Here is a 25140-nt window from a genome sequence, read left to right as displayed (position 1 = left end):
GTAATAAATGAGCAAAACCAGGATACAAGTGTAGAGGTGTCTATCCTAAGAGTTCAGAGTTCACACTCTGTTTTTTTGCCTGTGTAGAAACAATGTCATCAAACTTTAAAGAGGCACTCCTTCCAAAATTAGAAGACGTTTTATAATATGTCTGGATATCTTGGTAGCCTGGATGGATAGTCTTTTAAATTGGTCTAGAGCCTTCGATAAAAGCTCAGACATTATCCGTGTTTTTAGAATACTTGGTGGAGATCACATAATTCAATTTCAGTTGAATCTTTCTCAGTACTGAATGTCATTGAAGGATTATATTATTTCATTCCAGCATTGGTCCCCTGAATTAGCATGGTAATCATTAGGGTATGGTCTTCTTGTCAACCGGGTCCAAATGGGGGCCCATACGCCATTGCTTGATGATGAAATTCTTGGCCAGAACACAGAACCACCCCCCACCCCATACCCCATATTCATTCTCTGAAGCCTTATAGCAATCTCTCTTTATCATCCTCAGGAACTTGCCATGGAGAAGACTGTGAGTCATCCGTTACTAAGGCTTTGTGAAAGGGAAGTCAAGCCAGGGATTCATAATTTCCAGTGAAAAGCCCCTGGATGACTGAGCCAAGGCACCATTTCTAGTGAACCTTTTGTACCAGCTGGCCAGAGAGTGGGCAGTTGGTCAAGGGGATGTGAGTCAATGGAAGGAACCAGGAAAGAGTGGTTTTATCAGGGTTACTCTTATTAGTGCATCTCCTCATCTCAATGCAGAGCCTTCCGGAAACATTGAGTTATAAAAGTAAAATGCCAAAGTCATTCCAGAATTCTGTCTCATCTAATAGAAGCCCTCTCAGTGGGGAGCAGTCTCTGTTTATTTTCTAATTTCCTGGCATTTATTTTCTATTTAAACCTTCCTTTGTAACTGATGGTTTCACTTGTGATAGCCTATATGGAAAAAAAAAAAAAAAAAGCATGAATTCTGATCCCACTGTGAGTCACCAGCTGGGTGACTTCTGGCAAGCCACTTCCCTTCTGGGTCCCAAATTTCTCATGAAACAGATTCCGTAGCCCACCTCACAGATACCAAACTTTATTTATTCACTGGGCAAAGGTTTTTGTGCTGCTGGAGGAGAGAGAAATAAGTCTATTTTTTGGGGGTGGGGGCATGGGCCTTTAATGGCTATAATATTAGTAGTCAGGGAAAGATACAGTTACAAAAACTAGAAAGCCAGGCAAAAAGTGATGTTTGGTGAGGTTAATTAAGACACAATATTCTATCTAAAATATATAGGAATGGACAACAAATGCAAAGTAGTATTATTATTACTAATCCAGTACTAAGTGCTAGCTAAGTTCTAGCAATGGGGGGAGAAAAAGAGCTTCAGGCTTGTTATGACACCCTCTGTGGCCCTGATCTCAGGGGCAAAGGTAAAAATGGAAGAGACCCTGCTGCTGCATTTTGTAGCTGTTTTTACCCTGCTGGTTTCCCTGAGTGTTGGTCACTCACCCAGCATGGATGGTTGATTAATCTTCTGGATGGATTCCAGACCCAGACACCTGTGCTAGAGGGGAACTGGGGAGCTGCTGTAGGACCCTAAGTGGGTATCTTGAGAGTATAACAAAGCATCATACTGTCAGGGACATCTGGAAAACCTAGCACTGATCACTATGCACTGGCAGGTTCTATCTTTCCCTTTTCCTCATCAGGTGGAAACTACACTGCATCAATTTTATTGTAGTTCTAACAGGGTATAATAAAACTCTTTTGAGAGTCTGACAAATTCTATAGCCTTTCCCTTAGAAATCTGGAAAGAATTTTGAATACATTTCCAAGAAGTTCACTTGTTCCTTGAAGTGAGAACCCAAGGTTAAAATAAAAATCGCTGCTTTGTTATAAGACTGTATTGGTGGATACGACAGTATTAACTTGATGAAGTCACAGACTCATCCTTATTGTCCTATTTCTAGCTATTGATGTATGTATCTCAAAGTCATAAATAGAGTCTTCAAGTGCCATTGTTGTCAATAGAACAATTCATTGTGAAGATCATATTTCTTTACATACTATTTTTCTGCCAAATAGTTCTATGGAAATGATCCCATAAATTGTTATAGATTTCCTATGAGCTAGACCAAAGAATATGTCATTGCCTTCATTTACAGACTCAAACACAAGGTCTAGAGAATTGAGCAAATGGTTGAGATCTTGGTTAATTGCTGAATCTAATCAGAAATCTTTCACTCAATAGAGATTTATGGCATGCCTACTCTGTGTCAGGCATTGTACACAGCATTGGGTCTGCTAAACCTCAGACTGTTTTCTTGTCCCCAAGACAAGATACAGGGAATTTGTTCAAATAGGGAAAAGCCTGTTCTTTTTGGAAATTGACTGGGATGAGTATAGTGTCCCTAACTCAGCGATAATATCTTACACTTTAACAGCATATGTGAAAGCAATTGGAGAAGGCAATGGCACCCCACTCCAGTACTCTTGCCTGGAAAATCCCATGGGCGGAGGAGCCTGTTAGGCTGCAGTCCATGGGGTTGCTAAGAGTCGGACATGACTGAGCGACTTCACTTTCACTTTTCACTTTCATGCATTGGAGAAGGAAATGGCAACCCACTCCAGTGTTCTTGCCTGGAGAATCCTAGGGACGGGGAAGCCTGGTAGGCTGCCATCTATGGGGTAGCACAGAGTCGGACACAACTGAAGTGACTTAGCAGTGAAAGCAATAGAGTGTGGGTTAACACACTTTATGAAAGCCAATAAAAATGAATTAGAATCCTGATTTCAATGACTTAAGTACTTGAGTATTTGAGCATTAGTTTCCTTATCTGTAAAATTGAAATTATCTCTAGAGCAAAGGTCATCAAGTTATGGTGGGCCACGTCCAGCCATAGGCCTATTTCTGTGTAACTCTTAAGATAAGAATGATTTTACATTGGTAAAGGGGTGTGAAAACTCAACAATAACAAGAACTAAATAGACTTCCCTCTTAGAAAAAAACAAAAAGGAAGAATATGCAACAGAAATGGCATGTGGTCCCCAAACCTAAAATTCTTACATCAAGCCCTTTATAGAAAAAGTTTGCCAACTCCTGTTGAATCAGAATGCCTATGTTTGGATCCTGTGGCCTCTTTCCACCAGCTTAATCTTGAGCAGATCACCCAACTGACGTATCCAGTTTTTCTCATATGTGTCAGTTTGTTGTGGTTCAGTCGCTCAGCCATGTCCAACTCTTTGCGGCCCCATGGACTGCAGCATGCCAGGCTCCCCTGTCCTTCACCATCTCCCAGAGCTATATCAAACTCGTGTCCATCGAGTTGGTGATGCCATCCAACCATCTCATCCTCTGTCATCCCCTTCTCCTCCTGCCCTCAATCTTTCCCAGCTTCAGGGTCTTTTCTAATGAGTTGGCTCTTTGCATCAGGTGGCCAAAGTATTAGAGTTTCAGCTTTAGCATTAGGCTTTCCAGTGAATATTCAGGACTGATTTCCTTTAGGATGGACTGGTTTGATCTCCTTGTAGTCCAAGGAACTCTCAAGAATCCTCCAACACCACAGTTCAAAAGCATCAATTCTTTGGCACTCAGCCTTCTTTATGGTCCAACTCACACATTCATACATGACTACTGGAAAAACCATAACTTTGACTATACATGTGTCAATTAGAGATGATAATAAGTACCTATTTAACATGATGTAACATCTATAAAATGCTGACACTGGAGGCCAGTATATGGTAAACACTTAAGAAATGTTAGCTATTATTATTAACATCATTATTACCACCATCATCAATTTTTCAAAAGATTTTTGTAGGTATTAAATGAAATGGTGTCTATTAAATACCCACTAGGGTGCCCTTTCCAATAAGTCAACTCTTCGCATGAGGTGGCCAAATTACTGGAGTTTCAGCTTTAGCATCAGTCCTTCCAATGAACACCCAGGACTGATCTCCTTTAGAATGGACTGGTTGGATCTCCTTGCAGTCCAAGGGACTCTCAAGAGTCTTCTCCAACACCACAGTTCAAAAGCATCAATTCTTCAGCACTCAGCTTTCTTCACAGTCCAACTCTCACATCCATACATGACTACTGGAAAATCCATAGTCATGGCATCACCGACTTGATAGACGTGAGTTTGGGTGAACTCCGGGAGTTGGTGATGGACAGGGAGGCCTGGCGTGCTGCGATTCATGGGGTTGCAAAGAGTTAGACATGACTGAGTGACTGAACTGAACTGAACTGAACTGATAGACTGATCCTAAAGGAAACCAGTCCTGAATATTCATTGGAAGGACTGATGTTAAAGCTGAAACTCCAATACTTTGGCCTCCTGATGTGAAGAGCTGACTCATTTGAAAAGACCCTGATGCTGGGAAAGATTGAAGGTGGGAGAAGAAGGGGACAACAGAGGATGAGATGGTTGGATGGCGTCACCGACTCAATAGGCATGAGTTTGAGTAAACTCTGGGAGTTGGTGATGGACAAGGAGGCCTGGCGTGCTGCAATCCATGGAGTTGCAAAGAGTCAGACACAACTGAGTGACTGAACTGAACTAAACTGAGGGTGCCCTTTCATGATAGGCTCTCAGTAAATGTCAGCTAACTTTGTTATTATCATCAGCAGCAGCAGCAGCAGTATTATAGTTTTCAAAGCTCTTTCACATACAACATCTCATTAAAATCTTCCAACAGCCCAGTGGTTGGTGCTGTGATCTTACTCTAATAAATGAGAAATGAAAGCGCAAAGAAATGAAAGGAGAGACACTGAGCCAGAAAGAGGCAAAATATGGAATCACGTTAGATTTTGTGTTCTGGACCAGTGCATCCTCTTTCCTCACCATGTTGCCTTTCCATCAAAACATCTGAGGGTCTGTTGTTTATTAGTTTTCTGCAAATGATATACTTTGAGTCTTGGGAGCCTGACAAGGCAGGCAAACATGACTGTGTTCTTCCCTGGCAGGGCTCAGCAGACAGGAAGCTGGGATAATTGGATTCCAGCCTTCCAATCTTAGGGCTGCATTTGTAACCAGCCAACTGCTGATGACCAAACCTAATGGAAAAAGCCCTGACCAAACAAACACAACCCCCCTGCAGGACCTCATTGTTAATGCTACAGAGAGTGAAATTCATCAACAGCAACCAGATCCCATCTAATAGTTCCTATCAAGGGCAGAGGTGGCTTCAGAATGTGCCAGAACTTAGCCTCCCACTAGGGACAAGCAGAGGTCCCTAGCACAGGGAAGAGTGAGGTAAGGAGCCAGGACATTTTTGACAGCAGGGCTGATGTAGTCACATCAGAACTATATTTTATTTGGCTTTGGCTAAACTTGATTTGAGCAAAGTGTGCCCTCAGAGTGATGTCACAGCAAGTTGTTAAGATCGTTAGTAGTGGAGCCTCAGAGTGAGTTAATGACTATAAAAATAGGTGATATTTCAAAGTTAGCTTATGGAAGGAGTGCCAGTCATTTCCAATCAGCTTTAGCTTAGAACAACTTCAGGTCAGATGTTTCTAAGGCAGTAGATTAAAAACACACACTGTTGTTGGGCAGTATGTAAAGTTGTGTTTCCTGATATTGTTACTGCAAAAATAATGAAAATTACCCTTAAGAAATTTCATCGTTGTCCCTGATGTATAGGGCAGAATATATAAAAGTACACTTTGTAGGGATTTGCCATGCTAGGGGAAGCTGTCTTTGGTTATGGCATTAAGCTTTGCTTAAAAACAGCCTTGAGACTTGGTCCTCAACTGTTGTCCAGGAGACATAAAGCCCTCAGTCTAAGGAAGAGGATGATATGACCTCCCTTCCCAGGGAGGATACTGCTGTGGGTCCCTACCTCGGGCCAGATACAGGCTTCTCCTCTGAGCTTATGGCAAATGATTTTAAGGTATTAACTCAGTATTTGTGGATAAGACCCTGTCTAGTAGCAAAGAATTCCTCCAAGCGTAACAGGGATTGAGCTAATCGGGAAAGCCAAGGTACTTAGTCACAGCAGGTGGCAGGAGCTATCCAGGTGTTCGAAGCACTCCCAGCCATTATCTAGGATGCCAGCTCTCTGTCTGACCTCTTCCCTCTATCTGCCACCAAACATTGTCTTTTGGGGTATGAGTTTATCTAACACCTGCTGTCAGGCTGTTGGCTAACCACCAACCAATCCCCAGCCTGTCACATCCATATCCAAACTGTAGCCAAGGCAGCCTGTACAGTGCTGTTTCCTGGCTTTGTGACCTGCCCCAGCTCTGTCCCAAGCTGCCAGGCCAAGGCTCTGCCTGGACCAAACATGTCTGAATTTAAGAAAGGTAAGGCTGATCAGTTAGCATGGTCTTCTACATGTCTTGTCTGGGCAAGGGAAGGGATGTGTGATTTCTTTTCTGCTCATACTTTCACAATACCAACCTCTTGGGTTCATGGTGGGTAAAAAGTAAAATGATGGATGTCAAAGGCTTTGTAAGATCATGGTCTACAGTACAAATGTAAGGGAAAATCGTTGTATATAAAAACATAGATTCAGCTGGGAGAAATCTTACATTAACACTCCAGCCAGTAAAAATTCAAACAGCCAGAGGTCACAGGAAAACTATTCAGCAAGGCTGACATGGACAAGTGATAGGGAATAAGGTCTTTAAAACATTTTATAAAATTTATGAAAATCTAAATTTTTATTTTATACAAATATTTTAAATTTCATCTTAACATTTCTGCAATGTGTAATTTTAATCTCATCCCCCATGTTTAAGTATAGTGCAGCACAAAAAAAGTGTTTGTAAGGTTATATCTTCTTCTGAGATTTTTATAAGGAAAGTTTTTTTTCCCCTAGAATTGCTCACTATTTCAGACATGTCTATAACTTACCTATACATTGCACTCCCAAAATTTGCTCATTGAACTCGTTAAGGGTTATATCCAAGAAAAACAATATTGTTACTCACATTTAAAAGGATGTAAGAGTAATTACAGTAATTAAAAGGAGTAAGAGTTATGTAAGAGTAATTAAATTTTTAATTAAGTAATTATTAAGGTCTTACATATATTTGTAGTATTAGTTATTTATAGTAGTTTGTATTATCCTATGTGTAATCTCAGCCCCACACAAATACTGGAAACTATTGAACTGTGGAAGCTCAGAGCCATGGAGTGTCTCAGCTCCTCTTGCACTCAGAAACATCCTGGCTCCTACTGTTTGAGTAGCCAAGAACTAATTGTCTGATTTCCAGGAAAGCATATCATACAAACAGACACTCAGATATTTAAATCTTCGGCTGATGGTTTATAGCTCACTGAAAGTTTCTGAGCTTCTTTCTTAAATTTTCATACCATATATGAGTTATTGAAATTGAAACTTTTCATAGAATCGACATAGTATTTGTTATGGCAACCCTTAGGAGAGCCTTGATTGTGAAGGATATTAAAAGCATGTCATCAGGCTAATGAAGGGCCAGAGAGAACCAATTGAAGGAAGAAAAAAGATGTGGGTCCATGTCACTGTGAAATCTTGTAGTTAATATTTGACTAGTGCAATACTGGAGAAGGAAATGTCAACCCACTCCAGTACTCTTGCCTGGAAAATTCCATGGATGGAGGAGCCTGGTAGGCTACAGTCCATGGGGTCGCAAAGAGTCGGACACAACTGAGCGACTTCACTTTCACTTTTCATTTTCATGCATTGGAGAAGGACATGGCAACCCACTCCAGTATTCTTGCCTGGAGAATCCCAGGGACAGAGGAGCCTGGTGGGCTGCCGTCTCTGGGGTCACAGAGAGTTGGACATGACTGAAGCGACTTAGCAGCAGCAGCAGCACAATACTGGCTAATAGTTCATGAGCACCATGCCAGGCACGATGAGCAATATGATCATGTCTCACCATAGCTAGCTGAGGGAGATACTGTTTTTATCTCTGTGGCAGATGAGGAAACCGTGGTATAGGGAGGTCTGAGGTTGTGAGGCTTCTAAGTAATGAAGTTGTGATTAGAATTCTGAACATTTGACTCTCAACCACCATTGTTTGGCTAATGGTCAATAAAGTAAACACCACTAGATGAATGAGTCATAGTTCCTTCCCACAAGAGGCTTGTAATTTATCTGGAAACACGCTAAGTGTATATACAGCTGTATTTAACAAGACACAGTAAGGGCTATCACACAGGCAGTTTATATTGTTAAGTAAATTATAGAGGCAGAAAGGGCTATGTTTGTTTAAAAGAGGGAAAGGTGTTAGGAAGTGGTCTAGTTTCATTCTTTTACAAGCGGTTGACCAGTTTTCCCAGCACCACTTGTTAAAGAGATTGTCTTTAATCCATTGTATATTCTTGCCTCCTTTGTCAAAGATAAGGTGTCCATATGTGCGTGGATTTATCTCTGGGCTTTCTATTTTGTTCCATTGATCTATATTTCTGTCTTTGTGCCAGTACCATACTGTCTTGATGACTGTGGCTTTGTAGTAGAGCCTGAAGTCAGGCAGGTTGATTCCTCCAGTTCCAGTCTTTTGGACTCTGTGGGAGAGGGAGAGGGTGAGATGATTTGGGAGAATGGCATTGAAATATGTATAATATCATATATGAAACGAGTCGCCAGTCCAGGTTCGATGCATGATACTGGATGCTTGGGGCTGGTGCACTGGGACGACCCAGAGGGATGGTATGGGGAGGGAGGAGGGAGGAGGGTTCAGGATGGGGAACACGTGTATGCCTGTGGTGGATTCATTTCTATATATGGCAGAACCAATCAATATTGTAAAGTTTAAAAATAAAATAAAATAAAAAAAATAAAAATAAAAAATAAAAGAGGGAAAGGGAATATCATGTTGAAATGGCCAGAGATGGCTGAAAGGAGCAAGTGGCCCTACCCAACAACATTTTCAAAGATTCCTCAGCACGGACATACCATAGGAAGTTAGCTAAAGAAGAGGGAAGAAGGGCAAAGAGGGTATGGTCTGTGCTTTTTCATCCTTATGATGAATTATTTTGGGCTTCCCTGATAGCTCAGTTGGTAAAGAATCCGCTTGTAATGCAGGAGACCCTGGTGCAGTTCCTGGGTCGGGAAGATCCGCTGGAGAAGGGTTAGGCTACCCACTCCAATATTCTTGGGCTCCCCTTGTGGCTCAGCTGGTAAAGAATTTGCCTGCAATGCGGGAGACCTGTGTTTGATCCCTGGGTTGGGAAGATCCCCTGGAGAAGGGAAAGGGAATTGTTTTAATCAGCTTGCCCTTAACAATTCTGACTCCAGGATCCCGGCTTTCCACCTGGTCTCTTGCCTCATGAAAAAGTGAAATTTGATGTCTTGTTGAGGGAAGAAGTGGGCAAAGCTAGGAGAGCCTTTTAGAACCTGGGGCCCTGAAGGTATGAAGGAATATTTGGATGGGGTTTCCTAATGCAGGGATTAGGGTAGCTCTGGGAAATATAAGAAAGCCATGCATGGCTTTTCTTTCTTGGAATGGGACCCAGAGCTCAAGAGGAGCTTCATTCCTTGCCTGATCCAGAATCTACTGGGGGCTAGCTGGATGGGGATGGGGAATAGATTGCTCTAGCCTTTAGAAGGGAGGCTCTGTGATCAAGATGCTCGCTTTAAATGTGTGTGGTTTTGTCAGAGGGCCTTGAGGTCAGATCAGGGTTTTCCCTCTTGTGGTTTTCCCCCCACAAAACCATTTTAACTTTACTCAACATTACACAACAATCAACATGACTTCCAGTGTTTTCTCAGTCTTCTCTTGGTTAAGTCTTTCTCCTTGAACTGTTTTCAAAGATCATAGAACTGAACCCCCCATCTCTCTTACTAACCAGATTATTTTGGTCACATTCAATCCTGCTTCCAAGCCTCAGGTTCCACATTAGGAAATGAGAGTTAATAGTGTCTACTTCACAAGGTTGGTTTGAGTATTATGTGCAACATTATATATGGGGATGTTGTATATGGGAATACTACATGGGATGATTCAGGTATGGAATACAAGACGAGGCCTGGCTAGTGATGAGGAAGAGGAAGGGGAAGGAAAGAGGGTGGCTTTCTGTACATAGCTTGGCCATAATACCATAACAGGTAATTTAGGGTACTGGGCCTTGCTTCTGCCTCAGATGCTAACTACCGGGTGCCCTCGGACAGGTAACTTTCCTCCCGGTGCCTGTTTTCTGACTTGGCTAATTAAGATAGAAACCTACAATGTAAACCTCCCAAGCATTTCTGTGACTCAAATGAGATTCTAGCTATTAAAGTGCTTTTCAGAGGTACAGCGTGGTATAACCGTGTTGTGCAATAATTATGCTCCCTTCCTTACCCTCCCCTAAAGGCACTTTGATTCTAGTAGAATGTTCACTTGGGCTAAGATCACCTGTACACTAACCTCTGCATTTTTTTTTTCCCCCAACTTCTGTGGCTGTTTTCTGTTTCAACTAAAAGTGGCTGCTCCTCTGTCTCCAGCTTTTTCCTGCTCTTCTGCAATAGACCAGTTCCTGTATAGCTCTGAACGTACTCTGTAAGTCTGTCACTGTCTGTGTTGTGAGTATGCCTGCATCTGTTCATTCACTTCTTCCCACAAAAGGTCCTTGATTTTTCTTATTCTTCGGCCCTCATTGGGCCACGTTGAGTCCAGTGGACACATCACATATCATGGAAATGTCACAGTTGTTGGCTGAAGCCTGTGCAGAGGTCCTTCTGGACGTTGATTGCTGTTGACCTGAAGGCCAAAGATTCACATGGTTTGAGAGCTTTATTTTATTTTCTATTATGTAATTTTAAATATTGTTTTGGGCTTCTTCCCTGTTCTGGGCGCACAGTCTTCTCAAGCCCTCTAGGAGATGAGCACTTGACCGAACTGAATTCCACCAGTGTTAACTGTGGTCCTCGGAGGCTTTTCCCAGGCCCCAGTTCATCCTGTGTCTGTCTCCTTGGCTGTAAGTGGTGAACTCCATCTTTCTCAAACAAATGATTGTGATTAATTTTTTTTTCTTTCAGTTTTTAAAAAATCCTTTTGTTTTGAAATACTTTTGTATCTGTAGAAGAATAGTAGAGGGTCATCCCTGGTGGTCCAGTGGTTAAGAAACTGCGTTGCAATGCAGTAGCACGCATGCGTGCATGCTCAGTCATGTCCGACTCTTTGCAACCTCATGAACTGTAGCCTGCCAGGCTCCTCTGTCCATGGGATTTTTCAGGCCAGAATACTGGAGTGTAGGAGATGTGGGTTTGATCCCTGGCCACAGAACTGAGGCCCCACATGCTGCAGACCAACTAAGGTCACGAACCACATCTAGAGAGTTTGTGTGCCACAGTGAAAGACCCTGCATGACGCAACCAAGATCCCGCATATGGCACAACTAAGACCCACCACAGTCATAGAAATATGTTACTTAAAACGAATAGTGCAGTGATAGTACATGGTGTGCATATACACCTTGCGCGCAGCTTCCCCTCATGCTAACAGTTTATATAACCTCGGGACATTCATCAAAAGCTAGAAAATTAGCATTTATCCAATACAATTAAGTGAAACACAGACTTTATTTGGATTCCCCTAGTATCAAATCAGATTTTGAGTAACTTTGTTCAAAGTCATTATTGTGAATTTCCATCATTAAGTTATTTTACACTACTGTAATGGTCTTGAGGGATGTTTGAAATGTTTTCTTCTGGCCTGTATGGTCCCAGTTGGTTCTGCTGTGTTGATTTTTGTAGACATTCTTGTGTTTCTGTTCTCTCTGCCCATGTTGCCTATCCTTGTTTCCTGTAATCAGTGTATCTACAGTAGCATCACATATTTCCCTTCTCATCCTGGTTTCCAGTCTTTGCTCTGCTGTGTGTAGAAGGGTGGAGCTTTCTAGAATTGTATGCAAACTTACATATTCTCTGAGTGAAAAATGAGGAAGACTGCAAGAAAAGTCCACACGTTTGGGACAGCTACTCTGATTATTCAGAGACCTTTGAAAAGAACAAACAAACCAAAGTTGTAGGTTTCTGGATAATTAAGGTCACTGGATACTGACCTTTGGATAAATGAAGTGAAGGCAATGGCACCCTATTCCAGTACTCTTGCCTGGAATATCCCATGGACGGAGGAGCCTGGAAGGCTGCAGTCCATGGGGTCGCTGAGGGTTGGACGACTGAGCGACTTCATTTTCACTTTCACGCATTGGAGAAGGAAATGGCAACCCACTCCAGTGTTCTTGCCTGGAGAATCCCAGGGATGGGGAAGCCTGGTGGGCTGCCATCTATGGGGTCGCACAGAATCGGACACGACTGAAGCGACTTAGCAGCAGCAGCAGTAAAAGATTCACAGGAACACATACATACAGATGTCTCCCTGATGGTTCATTTTCTCTTGATGCCTTAGGTTTTCCTGAATTAATGGCTAGCAGTGAAAAGTCCTGTCTCTACAACATATACTGTTGTTTTCTTTTCTCTCTATCCACATTCTTTCTTTGACTCCTTGAGACCTCCTGTATTAGCCTGCTCAGTCTGCCATAACAAAATATCATAGACCAGGTAACTTAAACACCAGACATTTATTTCTCACAATATTGGAAGCTGGGGAGTCCAAGATTCAGGTAAAGGCAACTTTGGTTCCCAGTGAGAATCCTCTCCCTATCTTAAAGACAGATGTCTTGTGACTCTCCTCACATGGCAGAGAGACAGAGACAGATGGTGTGGAGGTGGGGGATGGAGAGAGAGGACTCAGCTCTTTCTTCCTCTTCTTATAAGGGTACTAACCCCATCATGGATGCCCTACCCTCATGATCTCTTCTAAACCTAATTATCTCCCAGAGGTTCCACCTCCAAATACCATCATATTTGGGTTTAGACCTTTAACATATTAATTTTTGAAAAAATAAAAACATTCGGTTTATAATACCTTTCCATCCTGTACCAGCTGAGAGATATTCCTTTTTCAATCTTCAGACTCCTAGCTTCTTTGCCAGGGGGTTTCCATGGAGGTGACCCAACCCATGATGTGAGTTTTGTCTTTCTCAGTATCCTCCTCATGGAAGGATTGAATGACACAGCGCCCACAATCCCTGTATTCCATGTCTACAATGACTTCCCACATTCTACCATGTACAAATCTTACGCACCCTTTAAGATCCATTCAATGCCACCTCCTTCCAGAGCCTTCTACACCACCCATGAGCATTTATAATCTGTAGGAACATAAATTATCTGCTAATGTGAGGTGTCTGATTGGACATATGTCTGGCCTCCTGACATGAAATACCCACAGCCAGAAATACCCTCAGCCTGTTTTTTTCCAAAAGAGGAATGTGTGGAGGGGATTACATCTCCCCACTCCATCCTCTGGAAGATCTGGCGTAGTACGTGAAAGAATGGAAAGTGCCATCACTATTGCAGAGGTAATCTGAGTGGTGAACACACAGGGCTACTGCGAAGATCAGTGGGAGAACAGTTGCCAACATACTTTGTAATCAGTATAAATTCCAGGCAATGTGGAGGAGGATTGTCTCATTCTGTAATCCAGTCAGTAAACATTTCTGTATATTATATGATATTCTGCACTATATATTGTGAGCTATGTAGCAAGTATTAAAAAGAATAAGGCTGCAAGTACTAATAGCAAAAAGGGCTTGGGATTCTAGCATGCCTGGGTTTGAATCCTGGCTTTGCCATTGCTAGTTGAGTAACCTCTGGCAAATCTTAACCTCTCTGAGTTTCAGTGTTCTCATCTGTGAAATGGAAATATGTAAAATAACAGTGCTAACATCATAGACTCATTGTTAGTATTAAATGCAATAACATTTTAAAGTACTCAGTGCAGGGTCTGGTACAGAGGGCTGAAAGAATGATTCTTCTTTTAAAAAGATGCCGGCTCTGCCTTCCAGGAGTGTCAGGAGGCCAGACATATGTCCAATCAGATACTTCACATTAGCAGATAATTTGTGTTCCTACAGATAATAAATGCTCATGGGTGGTGTAGAAGGCTTCTGGAAGTAGGTGGTATTGAATGGATCTTAAAGACTGGGTAGAATTTGGAAGTCATTGTAGACATGGGATACAGGGACTGTGGGCATTGTGTCATTCAGAATACTTTGGCCTGTAAGTGCTAGAATTCCTAACTAAAATTAACTTAAAAAATAAGATTATCCATTTACATGATAAAAAGCCTGGTTTGGTAGAGTTTGGTATTTTAGGATTGGTTATTTCAGTGATTGAACAGCACTGTGAAGGACCCAGATGCTTTTCCTCTGCTCTTTTCAGCCTGTTAGTTTTCATTCTAAATGATACTTTTGTGGTCACAAACTAGCTGCAACAGTTCCAAACATTGCATCTTCCTCACATAATCATAACCAAGTGCTAGAAGACAAGGTAGACTCTTACTGTACTTGTCTGTTATTCAGGAGGAAACATTTTCCATCCGCCAAGCAATGGCACCCCACTCCAGCACTCTTGCCTGGAAAACCCCATGGACAGAGGAGCCTGGTAGGCTGCAGTCCATGGGGTCGCGAAGAGTCAGGCACGACTGAGCAACTTCACTTTAACTTTTCACTTTCCTGCCTTGGAGAAGGAAATGGCAACCCACTCCAGTGTTCTTGCCTGGAGAATCCCAGGGACGGTGGAGCCTGGTTGGCTGCCGTCTATGGGGTCGCACAGAGTCGGACACGACTGAAGCGACTTAGCAGCAGCAGACCTTCAAGTCTTGTTAATCGGAAGACGATCACAGGCCAAGCCCTTAGCTGTAATGCACCTGGTATTTTTGCCTATACTCAGAGACAGGCTCTGTTAGAAAGAAAAAAGAATGTGTGAGACTTTGCTTTAAATAGCTCACAATGTTTACTACAGACTGTAAACCCATTTATCCTTCCTGAAGAAAAACAGGGAGATTTATTGAAAAGAGATGTCTCATGGGTCCCCAGAATAGCAAACTCACTGGCCTTCCTGGTGACAAATAAGGAACATGGGTGCTTTTAAGGATTAAGTTCCTCTTTCCATCTCTCTGAGACCATAATCTATTTCTATTTTTCACTGAATATCAGCTTTATTCTTTTCTCTTTCTAGATCACCTTTCTTTGCTTCTATGAACACATGAGTCAAACCTGGCTCCCCTAGGCAGCCCTTCCCATTCTCAGTTCAAGCACTAAGACCATGATATATCCACGTTCCCCAGTCACATATTTCCTGGAGATAGAAGCAGAGTTAACTTTGGATTCTGCTATGACCTGGAGGTGGACTTTCCTATAGCTCAGATGGTAAAGAATCTGCCTGCAATGCAGGAGACCTAGGTTCGATCCCTGGGTCAGGAATGGCAAGGAAATGGCAAGACTAACACATGACCAAGAGGTAGAGCCTCCTGACTAACACATGGCTAGGAGGTAGAGCCTCCTGCAGGGGGGGGGACTGGTCCTTAGATTATGGAAGAAATGGCTGGAGACCACTGCCACAGCTCTGTGCTGTGGTAAAGAAGCACGTGTAAGAAACCATGAGCCTGTGATAGCATGGGGTGGGGAGACCAAGAGAGGAACACAGTTAAAGGAAACATTTCCTGTTTTGGAGTAGTTATAAATTCCTGTGTAAAAACAAACAGCTGAATTATAGGTGTGGACTTTAATCCCGGCTCCACTGATAATCAAAGAGAGGACCTGAGGCCAGGGTCCCTTAGCAAGAATATCTGTGTTCTAATTGCAGAAATAAGCTAGTGCAGAGGGGAACAACCAGGGAGCCAAGGGAGAATAGGAACCCTGGTCTATGAGGAATCCTGAAGGACTTGGAGGTGTTTCTCCTAGAGAAGAAAAGTCTCAGCACAGGTGATTGAGAGCTCCATCATTAATGACATTGGAATCCCATTAGGTTTGCAGGCTAAATTCAGACCAGATACTCTTCTCAATCGGTGGGACCAGTGAGGGTGCCCTGCTCCCCGCTCTCTACAATGTCCTTCTCTCTCCTCCCACTTACTGCTCCTACATGTTCTTATGACCTGTCTTATCTCTTCCTGAGGAACGAGCCTGCACACTGGTCTCAGTGTCCCCATTGTCCCAGGTATTTCCCGCAGTGCAGCCTGTATTCATTTCATTCTCCTTTACCGCAAGATTCAGTCCAACTTCCTTACCCCCAGTCATGGAGCCTCAACTTCCTCTAAGCCTCATGTCCCAGCAACCTCATCCCTACCATGTAGGATGCTTTTAGAACAATCAGCATTCCACAAACTAAGGATGCCACTCTAAGCTCTTTCCTGCCTCCGCCCTTCACCTAGCCCATGCCAAACCTTGAAAGCCCTCATCGTGCCCATGTCCAGTGCACCACCAGTCCTGTGAGCCCTACCTTCAAGGCAGAACCTGAATCTGACTACTTCCCAACACCTCCACTGCTACCATCCCAAATCTCTGATCACTGATATCTCATCCAACCATCTCATCCTCTGTTGTCCCCTTCTCCTCCTGCCTTTAGTCTTTCCCTGCATTAGGGTCTTTTCAAATGAGTCAGTTCTTCCCATCAAGTAGCCAAAGTATTGGAGTTTCAGCTTCAGCATCAGTCCTTCCAATGAATATTCAGGACTGATTTCCTTTAGGATTGACTGGTTGGATCTCCTTTCAGTCCAAGGGACTCTTAAAAGTCTTCTCCAACACCACAGTTCAAAAGCATCAATTCTTTATAGGAGCTTAGCTTTCTTTATGGAGAAGGCAATGGCACCCCACTCCAGTACTCTTGCCTGGAAAATCCCAAACATTTTAAATGAACTATACCACAATAAAAATTAAGAAATGACTAAAAATAAAGAGTGCCAGTCCACACTGCCTACTCCCCCAACATAAGCATAACAACGATGTTAAACTGAAGTCAGCATGTTGCTGTGCTCAGTTGTTCAGTCGTGTCAGACTCTGACGTGTTACCCTAACATGTTACTCTAACAGCCCATGTTACCCCATGGGCTGTAACATGCCAGGTGCCTCTGTCCATGGAATTTTCCAGGCAAAAAAAAACTGGAGTGAGCTGCCATTTTCTACTCCAGGGGATCTTCCTGACCCTGGGATAAAACCTGTGTCTCCTGCATTGGCAGGTGGATTCTTTATCACCCGGGAAGCCCCTAAAATCAGCATGTGCATGTGTGCAAAGTTGCTTCAGTGTATACCATCTTACAAAAAAGAAAAGAAAGAAAATCACCTGTAACAGGCAAAATAGTGTCCGAAGAGGTTCACATCCTAATCCTCAAAACCGATGAATCTATTACCTTAGATGGCTAAGGGACTTTGTGGATGTGATTAAGCTATGGTATCACTACCATAGTAGAGATTTTCCTGGATTATCTGGATGGGCCCTCTGTAATCATAAGCATCCTTATAAGGATCAGGGTCGGAGGAAGAGATGTGATGGTGGAAGCAGAGTTCAGAGCAGTGAGGCCACGGACCAGGGGATGAGGGCAGCCTCTAGATGCTGGAGAAGGTGAGGAATGGTGTTCTCTCCTGGGGTCTCCAGAAAGAGTGCAGCTCTACCCAGAACCTTGACTTTAGCCCACTGACTTCCATTTTGAACTTCTGACTTCCAGAACTGGAAGATAATAAATTAGCATTCTTTTGAGCCAGTAGGTTTATAGTAATTTATTATAGAATCAATGGGAAGCTGAGATAACTCCTGATTTGCCTCTGGCCCCCTCTGCAAGCCCACCTCTTCCCACTCTACACATCACAGCTAGAATAGTCTTCCAAATCATAAAGTCCTCATGAGCCCACTCTCGGTCCCTTGGCCAGCTTCCCACTGCTCTGAGGATGAGCAAAACAGCCTTTGGCAAGGTGAGCCTTGGGCCTTCACCCTCCTGCTAGACTGCTGAGCACCCTGTTCTGCGGTCACACCTGCCTCAGGACTGTGGTCCTCTACTCTTGCTGGCCCTTAGCCAACATCTTCCTCCTCTTTGCCTGTTTAACCCTTACCCATCTTTCAGCTCTCATCTCCCTCACCTCCTCAGTCATGCTACCCTGACACACTCACCTCGGCCCCATCCCCTATGACATGTTCTCGGCACCACCAAGTACCTCTCATCCCTAACTCTTCTCAGGCTGGCCATTTTCCATCTTGCTGTGGGTCTCCCACACTGCCCTGCGAGCTCCTTGCGGTCAGGGACTGTAGCTTTTCCTCACTGCCCTGTTACCTTCAGGGCATGACACAGTGGTAAGCACTCACAATATGTTTTTAAACAAATAAGTGGCCGAATGAATAAATACCTAAGAACTTTAAAATCTCATATTCCCCTGAACATCAAACAAGCACCCAGTATGAGATCTTTGTTTCCAGGTGATGGTGCTCTGGCTTCCATGAAACTTTGCCTTAGGGTTGAATCTCTTTAAACTCATGCACCTTGCATTTTTAATTAAATCATCTTCTCCCAAGTGCCCCCATGTGAGCACTGCCATGAGGGGGAGGGCCGAATGTGTAATAAAGTCTAATCATTTCCTTATAATACTAAGTTGGGCAGGCAGAGGGGGCTATTATCATGCAACTAATTATTGCATCCAGGCTGCTCTAAGTGCGATGCTAATTGCTCAGTGAATAAATTGTAGACTCAGGTAATTACCAAAACTAATGTAGCTTCAGTCATGTTTGAGTAAATTAATGCAGAGAGGGAAAGCAATCCAGCTTGAAGGGAGCTGCCTCCTGCCTTCCTGTTGCTTGGGAGACAGCAGTCGAGTTTTTTCATCTGGACTCAGAGCTGTCCAGGTACACTCACACATATGGGGTCTGCTCTCCACAACTCAGCTGCAAGATTGCAGCTCTTACATCAAACATATCTTACACCAAACTGAGCCGGAGACTTTTGTCACTCAGAACAACCTCTCTCTGGGGCTGTTTCTTTATCTGTAAATCCATCTTGAAGGTTTCCTTCAGCCCTATGATCAGTGACTAAGTGAACAAATATTTGATTAATTATTAAAGAATGGATTTCTGCAAATCAGCCATCAATTACTGGGTTCAGGTCTTACTTCTATCATCAAATAGCAACAGTTCTGATAAACACTTATGGAGTGCTTACCAGCTGACTGGCACTGTTCTAATAAGCATTTTATGTGTGTTATTTCACTGAATGCCCACAGTGACTCAGAACATTTTGAGTAAATCACAGAGCTAGTCAGTGCTAGAGGTAGGATTAAACTTAGGCATTCTGACTCAAAAGCCTATATTCCTAACTGCCTCATACATAACTACTCTAACCCTAGGAGTGTCATATTTTTTGCACCTTGGTTTCCTTACCAGTGAAGATTTCTGCACCCACTACATGTCCAGCCTTTTGCGAAGGTCTTTACAGTTGTTGATTTTATCACAACAAAGCTGTGAGGTAGGTAGATCTAAGCTACTTGATCAGGTAACACACCTAGTAAATGGGAGAGTCGGGGTCTGAATGCTGTTTGGCAGCATCGTGTGCTTTCATGCACCCTCGTTAGAGAAATGCTGCCCAAAGCCAGTCACTGTCACCACATCAGGCGGACCTAAACTCACAAAGCAGTATGAATTCATAAGATAACTTACCATACCATCCCAAATCTGCTCAGGTTACTTATTTACTATCAAAGTGAAAATACCAAATTGAAAAGAGGTCTCATGAGATTTGGAGAAACCTCTGCACGTCAGACAACCATGTAAGACACACCGCCCTCTGCTAGAGTCCTACTGAGGATACCTCAGACTGGCCTCTCCTTCCTGGGTGTATCACCCACGATGGTGACAGGACCATCCAAATGTTCTAACAGGACACACACCCATGTATAATAGGAGCTTTTGCCTTTCCACGGAACTCTGGAGCCTCCACTTGTTATTCCTAAAGAACTCACTCATTAGCACACGAGAAACAGATACTCAGGAGAGACATGTTAAAGGCTGCTGTGGAGGTGTGCCCGATTCCATGGCAGCATATCTTTTTATATAAATATGAAAAGATGCCTCAAGCAGGACACCCTCTTCATGTGGACTTGATTGATTGCCAATGAGCAAGGCTATTGGCCATGAAAAGGGCAAAGGTTTGGGAATGTGTTTTGAGGTTAAGAGTGTGGGTGTCATGGACACTGTGGCCTTAAATAAATTGCTTGACTTCTCTGAGTCTTAGTTTTCTCATCTGTAAAATATGTTCTAGTATAGTTTCTACTTGGGTTCCAAAGCCACTGTGGATGATGACTGCAGCCACAAAATTAAGAGACCCTTGCTCCTTGGAAGGAAAGCTATGACAAACCTAGATAGTGTTTTATAAAGCAGAGACATCATTTTGCCAATAAAGGTCTGAATAGTCAAAGCTATGATTTTTCCAGTTGTCATGTATACATGTGAGAGTTAGACGATAATGAAGGCTGAGTGCCAAAGAATTGATGCTTTCAAACTGCAGTGCTGGAGAAGATTCTTGAGGGTCCCTTGGACAGCAGGGAGATCAAACCTGTCAGTCCTAAAGGAAATCAACCCTGAATATTCATTGGAAGGACTGATGCTGAAGCTCCAATACTTTGGCCACCTGATGCGAGGAGCCAACTCATTGAAAAAGACCCTGCGGCTGGGAAAGATTGAAGGCAGGAGGAGAAGGGGACGACAAAGGATGAGATGGTTAGATAGCATCACCGACTCAGTGGATGTGAATTTGAGCGAAAAGGTGGGCATCTGACTGTGATCCTGGTCAGGCTCTGCCACTCACTTACCACAATGCTCATTACTCACTCGGATGCACAAAGTTTCACTTTTTTCTCCATATAATGTTGGTCTTATTGCCTACCTTGCCTGGCCTGAAAAGCTACTTATGAGGTCATGGGTGGGAAAATCAATTAGTGCTGCTTTGGTGCCCATGCTTGCCAAATGAGAGCTTGTGTTTCTGATAAGGGAGAAAGAACAAGATCTGGGAGCCTTCAATATCTTGAGTTCTTTTAAGTTTTGCCTGTAAAGGAAATAAAGGAGGAAAATATTTTTAAGCCTAAATTATATATGCTGTGCATATATAATTATTGTCATTATTATATACTCACATCTAAATGAGATATTGAGGGAAAGAAGTAAATAGAATAATTTAGCTTCAATATTTTGAGATTTTGTTTTGTGTCAGACTCTGTGCTCCTGTTTTTCATGCATGATGTAATTTGGTCCATACACCAGGACTGTGAGGTGTCTCTGTCACTCTGTCACACTGGAGGAAAATGAGGCATAGTGACATTGAACAACTTGCTAAATATCACAAAGCTGGTAAGTGGTAGAGCCTGGTTTGGGAAAAGGTCTGCTAACTCAAGTCACAGTTTTTATCACTGTGCTGCATAACACAGCCTCTAGTTGGTGAGACAAGGCCAGGGAAACACCAGCACACATACAGAGTCTGAGAACAGTTGTAGAGGCTGGATCTTCTTGTAGAATTAAGTATAATAGCAAACTACTCTCTCACTCAGATTATTGCTGTAACCCCCTGAATCCCTGTGCTCATGGTCAACTCCATTCCATCTATACTCTCCATAAAGCAACCAGAGAGAGCCAGCTAAGAAGTCATTCAGATTATGTCAGGGGACTGCTCAAACCTCTCACATGTAGTAAAAGTCAAAGCTTTGCAGAAATCTGCAAGCCCTGGCCCTCCCACCTCCACTCTGGCCCCAGCTACCTCACTGACCTCAACTCTCAACTCCTTCCACTCTTCCCCTCACTCTTTCTGCCTTGGTACCCAGCATTTTTGCTTTTCTTCAGACCTTCCAGACAGAATCTAACCTCAGGACCTTTGAACCTGCTGTTCTCTCTACCTGGAATGTTTTTCTCCCTGATATGCACCTGTCTCCATTCTTCATTATATTTCATAGAATTTAGTCAGAAGACAGAAACCACACCAGCTATTTAAACAATATTTTAATAGGTAGCAACTGTAAGAAGCAACTGCTCCCTCTAGGGCTGAGAGAACAAAAGGAGTAACCACTTCCCCCCCCCCCAAAAAAAAACGTAGAAACTTATATCCCACAGAGCAGAAACTTGGACCTCTGAGGAAAAGGAGGTGCTATCTCTGAGGGGCTGTTATGAAGCTGGTTATGTAAGAGTTGGAAAGACTAAACAAGACTTTCCGCTGCTGCTACAAGGCAGCGCTGCTGCTACAAGGCAGCGCTGCTGCCGAGGAAGCATGGGTGGGTGATGCTCACGAGAAGCAGGAGTGGGTAGGAAGCTCACAGGAGGAGTGAGGCTCTTCTCTTCCATCCAGGCCTCCAGCCCTCTGCTGGAGGAGCATGGGAGGAGCCAGCTCACAAGCCAGCATTTGATTTGCAGAACCACAAAGCCAAGCTTAGAAGAGTGGTGTTGAGGCGGAGAGATTAGGACTCTATAGCTGGAATGCTGACCACCCTAAAGCCTTTACTCACATATCTCACTGGGACCTGTCCTGGCCACCCTCATGAAGACTGTGTGGTCCAACCCTCTCTATAACTCTTTCCACTTCGTTTTTCTCCTCAGCACTCACCTAGCAGGTGCTTGTGGCTCTTCAGGTCACAGCTCTGCTGCTCACCTCTCCGTTAGCACCATCTGCAGTGACAGTTCTGTCACCGAGCAGACTCATGCCCTTCATCTTGTGTTCCTCAGCTAACACCTGCTTCTGTCCAGCTAGGAGGACATTTTACTCTAGATCAGGGCACCATGGACATTTTGGGCCAGTTAATTCTTTGTTGTGGGAGTAGATTCTGTGCACCGAACAATATTTAGCAGCATTTTTGATCTCTACCCACTAGATACCATTAGCATCACCCCTGCCATGACAAGCAAAAGTGCCTCCAGATTGTTTCTGTTGAGACTCAATATTCTAAATTTATAGCTGGTCCATGACTTGTGTGTGAACCAGTTAAGCACATGGGTGCTGGCATCAAATAGACCAGGTCTGATAGGTTATATCTTCACATATTACTTGTACTCCTTTGGGCAAGTCACTGAGGCTATGTGTAATTTGGCTTAAATGAAAAATAGAGATAATCTTATTTCATGGGGTTGTTGTACAGATTATATAGAGTGGAGAGAGTTTAGTACGGTACCTGCTGTATACCAACCGGTCAACACAAGTCAACGATAAATTAATATAATTCAAAGGAAAGCATCAGTATAAATCTTGAGAAACCACCACCAAGTTGGTTGTCAACATATGATGCCAAGTAACTTGTGTGTGTTTATTGAATGGACTTGACACTGGCTGTGAGAATGAGAGGTAATAGTCCTTCTAAACTGTAGAAATGTCAAAAAGAATCACTGCCAGATGCTGTAAACTGGATTACTGATGACAAGACCCACTTGTGATTGAGACTGATTTAAATGCAATTAACATATTGAGTGCAAGTGTGTGATACTGCAGAAAAATAATAAACACTTGTAAAATAGTAAAGTTCACTCTGATGCTTGGAGTCAACTTGCTGTTGGATCCATCTAATTGAGTTACTGTCCCCAGTGTCACCAGAAGAAATCCAACTAAAAAGTATAGCTACATTGTCTTTCAGGCTCTGAGTGGTTTATGAATCTCAGTTCAGAACTTGGGTATTGCTGAACCCAGAACCACCCCTGCTAAGCTATTTATAATAGACACTGCTTGAAGTGGCACATAGGGTCCATTTTGATGAGTAACACGAGAACTCCAGGTTTTGTTGCAGGGAAAGAAATCTGAGTACCAATGCCAGTTCTACCCTCACTCTATATAACCCTGGATCTGTCCTTTCCTCTGGGACTTCAGTTAAAAGGAGCAGTTCAGATGCTCTTCCCTCTTGCTGAAGTGCCAGCCCTTGCCCAGCCCTCGCCAAGCTCTCAGAAGCGTGCAGGGAAAGGACATCAAGAGTGATGGGAATGCTCTCTTTGGTACACTTGAAGAATGCCTGTCAGATTCTCAAGCCTTCTTTTTTTCCTCCTTAGGTACACAGTTCTGCACAGTGGACACCAGGAACTCGAGAAACTGCCCATACACAATGACCCGGAATCCCTGGAATCATGCTTCTGATTGAGGACATGGCTCACAACTAAGCCATTCATTCCCATTCATGTCTGCATGAACAGGACACCCTGGCATTTCTCCTGATCCTCATCACCACCTGTGAGGCATGGGGCCATGGGGCCATGGGGCCGAGGGCCCAGGGAAGGCATGTGGGTGACCGGGTTGGATGGGACCCAAGGGCCGAGCATGGAGGACCTCAGAGCTGAGAAGAGGCCTCAGGTGCCATCAGATGCAGGCTCCCAGCCAACACAGAAGCGGCGTCCTCCATTGCATCCTGGAGGCTGGTCAGGCTCTGCTTGTAAACCTCCAGGGACAGGAGCTCACTCCCTCCTAACACAGCTCCTTCTATTGCGGAGAAGATTTAGTTATAAGGAAGCTCTTTCCTTTGTTGGGACACAAATTTGTCTCTGTTGTAGCTTGCATCTGGGACCAAGCAATTGGCCCCCTTCTTCCACTGAGAGCTCTTAAATATTGGAAGACCATGATCTGCCACCTTTTAAAGTCTTCTTTCTGAACTCAACAATTCCATTCTGGCCATCTTCTTCTGGATGTGCATTGGTGGGTGAATTAATCAAGGCTCTCACAAAGAAAGTAGGTTGATGTCGGTGCCAAGATGTCTGTCCAGAAGCACTGAATTTTCTTAAGTGAAGCATCAGTGTTTATTGGTTCATAGACATGAACATTTTTCTTTCTTTTTTTTTTCCTTGGGGATACACTTTGGAAACTGTGCTTAGGTTTTGGTTTGGATCCATTGTCAAAAGGCCTCTTTACAGCTGGTCTGATGTGTGTATGTATATGTGTGTGTGTTTAAAGATATTTTCTCATTGGCAGACTTGCTGTGAAGTCATTGGAAATAAATCTTGATTCACTCCCCTTCCGTGACAGTGGGAAAAGGACTTACACTTTTACCAAGAATGTTGACTGAGAATTGTCCTACAATTCGGATTTTGGGAGGGAAACTCAGTTGCTCCTATAAGCCCTTCTTAGGGGCTTACTTTCTTGGGAAACTTCATTGGCCTCCTTCCCGTGAAGTTCCTGGGCTACCATTTTCTACATCTTTTTAGGTATCCTATTTCCTCCAAGCTCCTAAGGAGATGCTTCCCTGATGTCAAAGCCAACACCAAACGACTTTACGTTGGACTGAATTATCCCCTCAGCTGGAGGCTCTGTGGTTTTTCAGTTGCTTCTCTTTTGGTTGCTGATAAAAACCCCACTGAGAGTGTTCACTGCTGGTCCTTATGGGGATGCCTAGGGAAGGGGCAAC

The 25140-nt window shown here is 43.4% G+C and overlaps 1 protein-coding gene across 2 annotated transcripts in view; it reads left to right on the top strand.

Moving 5' to 3' along the window:
* The window catches only part of HTR4 (5-hydroxytryptamine receptor 4), a 197454-nt gene extending 172685 nt beyond the window's left edge, over nucleotides 1–24769 (top strand). For both annotated transcript variants that reach the window (XM_086412335.1, XM_086412333.1), the window contains one exon: nucleotides 23798–24769. In XM_086412335.1, coding sequence (XP_086268461.1) covers nucleotides 23798–23882 — 85 coding nt within the window. In that variant the 3' untranslated portion in view covers nucleotides 23883–24769. The remainder of the gene's footprint in view (nucleotides 1–23797) is intronic.
* The last annotated feature ends 371 nt before the right edge of the window (nucleotides 24770–25140 follow it).

The sequence above is a fragment of the Bos grunniens genome, chromosome 7 (genome assembly GCF_055505025.1).
Source record: "Bos grunniens cultivar Pamir isolate PY7600 chromosome 7, Bosgru_T2T1.0, whole genome shotgun sequence".
Classification (NCBI taxonomy): Eukaryota; Metazoa; Chordata; class Mammalia; order Artiodactyla; family Bovidae; genus Bos; species Bos grunniens.
Note: the sequence above shows the minus strand (reverse complement) of the source record. Positions and strands in the feature narration are given on the sequence as shown.